Consider the following 4,630-nt stretch of genomic DNA (forward strand, 5'->3'; position numbering starts at 1 on the left):
AGTATGCGTATGCGCTGTCTGTGGAAGTCTCGTTCCCCATCGTGGAGGTTTGGTTATTTTGGCCTAGTTGTTGGTCCAACTGCGGTCCCTGTCCACGATAATGGTGATACAATTATGATTATTTGTTGTTTCGTCCGGTTTTCAGGGGGGAATGTAAAATATCCGAAACACGCAAATGATAAGGAACAGAAAGCACCAGTTTGCTATTCTGTGAGGTATATCCCAAGTATAAAATGCACATGTTGCTGTTGCATATTTTCAGTCTTCGTCTTTTCTTTTTCTGAGATTGCAATTAAATAAATTTAAATGAAACGTACCCCGGCCGGTGCGTTTCGCTGTTCGCAGTTCAGTGGGAAATCGGCCCAATTTGTCGGATAGACATTAATGTGCGATCAGAATGTTACGATAATCATCATGTTGGAATGACGTAACTGCAAATGTATAATAATTTCCTCCACGTGACTGGCGTCTTTTTTCTCAACCAATAGACGTGCATAAGCTGACGTCAGATCATGTTATATATGTCAGATATTCTTATATTAAAGACTTCAAATATTCGCAGATGTAGCAAGCCTGCAAAATTTGTCAGTTTAAAAATATCCAGTGCATTCAGGCGCATCAAGCAAACGTGCAGCTTTACCTACGTATTTAGACCTGCCATGTTGCTTGTCAGATAGAATCATTGCACATACTGTAGTAAGCGAAATAGCCAATCAAATAGAAGAAACGCGGGTCTACATGTCTTACTCGAGAAAATGAACACGACTAACAGAGCGGTGTTCTGACGAATGCATTTCCCCCTGTCTACACAGAGAAGTAAATGCATTATTTATTGAACTCGGTACACACTGCATTGAATTTGTGATCTATAGAATTGTATTTGGCCCACAAGAGTCGGTGACTGTGAAGCTCGGAGTGTGTTTACATGTTTAGAAATCCCAGAGGCGTTAAAAGGTAAAAAGGTCAGCCCAGCTACCCGGAGACCTCGGCAACATTCCACACGTCACGCGGCACACTGCGCGCGAGGCAACACAAATAACACTAGTGGCTGTTATATCAATACACGGGGAAATAAATAAATCATTGCCGAGGCTTCTACGAAATCATCGCAAATTAACTGTTTTCGTCAAATGAACGTAATTTATGACACGCACAGGCAGACGAGATATGTGTGTGTTTGATATAGTAATGCCTCGTGTTCTTGGAGCAGTCGACACTAGATGTGTGCTCAAGAACTTCTGTCGTTAACAATTCTACTGTGAAAAACACGCCAAAAACAAGAAGTTTCCAAACACTGACAGTTTTATTTGAGGTAGTTGCAAAACGAAACGCACTCTCCATGAGGACTTTAATACAATGCAGACATCAACTAATATAACTCAGCCTCTGCAAATTTGCCATAGCGCACTGGCGTATTAACATCTGAGAATTGCAAACCTTGCTTTACCTAATAAAAAATAAAAAAAAGTTAATCCTTACTCATTTATTTATTTACTTACTTATTTCTTTATTTCAATATGCCAATTTCCCATGGAAAATATAAACGAACACACTTTACACGTCACTGCTCTTCAACAATATCGAAATATGATGAATATTAAAAAAATACATTTTGTCACAAAGTCTGCATATTCGGTTGTGTTAAAATAAAGCATGAAAGTAAATAGCCTTCTGTTGACTATATTCCAGTCCCGAAATACAGATGACGAATGTCATTCTTTAAAACATTTATTTAATTAGGACACCACTGCTTTTAAGACAGATTTGTGCGCATATAATTTCCCCAAATTGATGTTGGTGAATCATCACCTATTTTAGAAGCTTGGTGCGAGTACATATACCCTGTAACCCGTAGGTGCAAATAACTTCTATTGTTAGCATTTCTGATATGTTGCCTTCCCTTTATATATATATATACAAATGAAATAATACATCAAAACGTTAAAAAAAGAAAATATTCTCTACTTTTAAAAACTTAATACAACTTTGCCAATTGGCTCCCTGTAATGTAATTGTAAACCGTTTAGGTAAAACGCGTGTGCTCACTTTTAAATTATGTAAACATGCAAAAGTGCATCTCCCGCTTGGGTTTGAAGAGCAGAGTTCTTGAGATATATTACAGTTCTTAAACGGTATTTTGACGCACTGCTACGGCCATCCGCATGTCACGGCTGGCTACACACGCACACACCGTCATATCGCTGTCTTTAGTCGGCCAAAGAATTGTTCTCATTCCTCTCAGTAGTACAATTCAATTCGAAACGCTATTATCTGAGTATAAGTAAAAAATATGTTTTCATTGATTTATGAGATGACAATGAAAATCACTTCATCGTATATCGTGGAATGTTTCGAGTCTTCTCACTGCGATAACAGCGTTAATAGACATGAAATGTCAAATTGGTTTTATTTCATGAGGTTTCCGAGCTGGGAGACGCTCCTGGGGACGGGGAGGTAGAATGGTCCGAGTTGTCTCCCAGGTCCTTGGACGAAGCGCGGCTGGCGGCCGGCGCTAGGCCTTCTTTCTCCCGTTTCTTCTGCTTCATCCTGCGGTTCTGGAACCAGATCTTAACCTGGGTTTCGTTGAGCTCCAGGGTGGCGGCGATCTCCACCCGCCGGGCTCGAGTGAGGTACTTGTTGAAGTGGAACTCCTTCTCAAGCTCGGTCAGCTGCTTGGTTGTGAAGTTGGTCCGAATGGTGTTTTGTTGACCGATGCCATAATCCACGACTTTAGCTGTGGGACAGAAAAAAAGGAAGCAATTAACTAAATACATTTTTGAAAAGCAACATAGATTCACCTATCCCCCAAATATGTTAGAGACCTACAAACTAAATGCAGATTTGATCCTACTGAACTGATTTGGGTTTTGATACTATGAAATGCGTTGATTTATCATTTACAAATATGCAACTTGTTTTTCTGGTGCAAACACTAGCTCCATTCGTTGTCATGGTGTTAATGACTGTGTGTCGGAGGAGCTGGAAGGGAACATGGCGTTATGCGAGTCACTGCTGCCCTTTATTTTGATATGGTCATTGTTCCTATTAACATTGTGAATAATATTCCTCCTAGCTGTGGGTTGTGTTGCTGTAGAATGCGGACGTTCCTATTGTGTCTCTTTATATTTGAAGCATATATTTAAGTGTTTGAAATGATCTCAAAGTATTCGAAGTATAAATATGTCGCCTGTATTGTACTGTATTCGTGTAGTGGGAACTGGGCAAGGAAGGAAATTCGGAGCACTGGGTACCAACGAAAACGACAAGGCCCATTCAAGGCCTGAGACAGCAGAAAAAATAAATTTCTGCTGTGAAAATAGCCACCCAGGCACCGGGGAGACTATGGGGGGGAAACTAAGAAAACAGGACCACTCAAGCGAAGCGAATCTGATGCGCAGGTCCGGAAAGCAGGCGAATTTTCACACACGCGCGCTCTGCACTCACGTACGCGCGCGTGCGCGCGCACTCACAGAACGCGAACTGCCCTAACTGCCTAAGTCAAACAATGGTCAAGATAACCGCAGAAAGAAGCACTCGAGTAATTTTGATTAAAAATAATAATAATAGCATAATAAATAACTTGGAGCAAATCATCGTACAAGCTTCAAGTTCATTAATTGTGAATGACTCAGCTTGTATGGCTCACTGACCTGTTTTAGGTGGGTTCCTCTTAACTTTCATCCAGTCGAAAGTCTTTCCCGATGAGATTTGTTCTGGCTGACAGTTCAAGTCCTTTTGCCCACCTCGGGACGGGGACAGGTCGGCGTAGGTGTTCTGAAGATACCCCTGCTGATGGTCCTGCCCCCCGCAGCCGTGCTGCTGGTATGGGCCCGCAGTGACCGCCCCCGGTGCCCCGCTGTAAACGAAGTTGGACCCGATGCTCGAAGCATTAATCCCGGACGGCTGGAAGTACACAGTGTCCTGCTCTTGGCTCACGAAGTATTGATGGTGCCCGTAGTCCAGGTTGGAGCCCTGTGGCCCATAAGCTGTCGCGCCTGCGTTGGCGTAAGAGGTCCCAATGCCCGAAAAGCCGGCCTGTGTGGGGTGATGCGCGAAGTTTGCGCTCTGGTGCTGATGTGGATCAGCGAGGCCCTGAGCGTTGTCAGCCACGAAAAACCGTCCATCACTGTTATAGGCGTCAGTTGTGCCGTTGGTAACGGGGAAAGGAGCCGTAATGCCCTGGTCCAGATGATGGTACGATGGTTTTGGTGAGTAAGCATTAGTCCCGCGGTTAAAAATGGTGTACTCCAGGAAAGAGTTCATTCTAGAATTGTCCATGTGCAAGTGATGACGGAGGTTTCGGCCTGCGTTTCGGGGGGATTCCTCCTTTCCTACAGCCTCTGTGTACTATGTCAAAGCTGTGAAAACATAATAAAACTTCTTCTTCTTCGTGCATTCGTTCGGGCATCCCTGCAACACATATCACCTCAGCGGCAAAACACGTGACCGCCGCGGCGCCAATTGCCAGGGGCCGCCAGAAGTTTGTCAGTGGACGGAGACCATCCATCAAACGCCTGACATTTGCATGACAAAGCCACTTCAATCAAACCAGCCCATCAATCTGATAACAACACGTAAACGTCAAACGTTTTTTTTTTTTCAAAAGCTCCCTTGACAGAAAGAAATAAAG

At 43.2% G+C, this 4,630-nt stretch overlaps 1 protein-coding gene across 1 annotated transcript; it reads right to left on the minus strand.

Moving 5' to 3' along the window:
* Window positions 1–2,411: 2,411 nt before the first annotated feature.
* Window positions 2,412–4,278, minus strand: hoxb1a (homeobox B1a). Its single transcript, XM_061224888.1, has 2 exons — window positions 3,651–4,278; window positions 2,412–2,734 (listed from the first exon to the last, which is right to left on the minus strand). Exons 1-2 carry the CDS (start codon window positions 4,276–4,278, stop codon window positions 2,412–2,414), a joined length of 951 nt encoding a protein of 316 aa, XP_061080872.1.
* Window positions 4,279–4,630: the final 352 nt, after the last annotated feature.

Source organism: Conger conger, chromosome 16 (assembly GCF_963514075.1).
Source record: "Conger conger chromosome 16, fConCon1.1, whole genome shotgun sequence".
Classification (NCBI taxonomy): domain Eukaryota; kingdom Metazoa; phylum Chordata; class Actinopteri; order Anguilliformes; family Congridae; genus Conger; species Conger conger.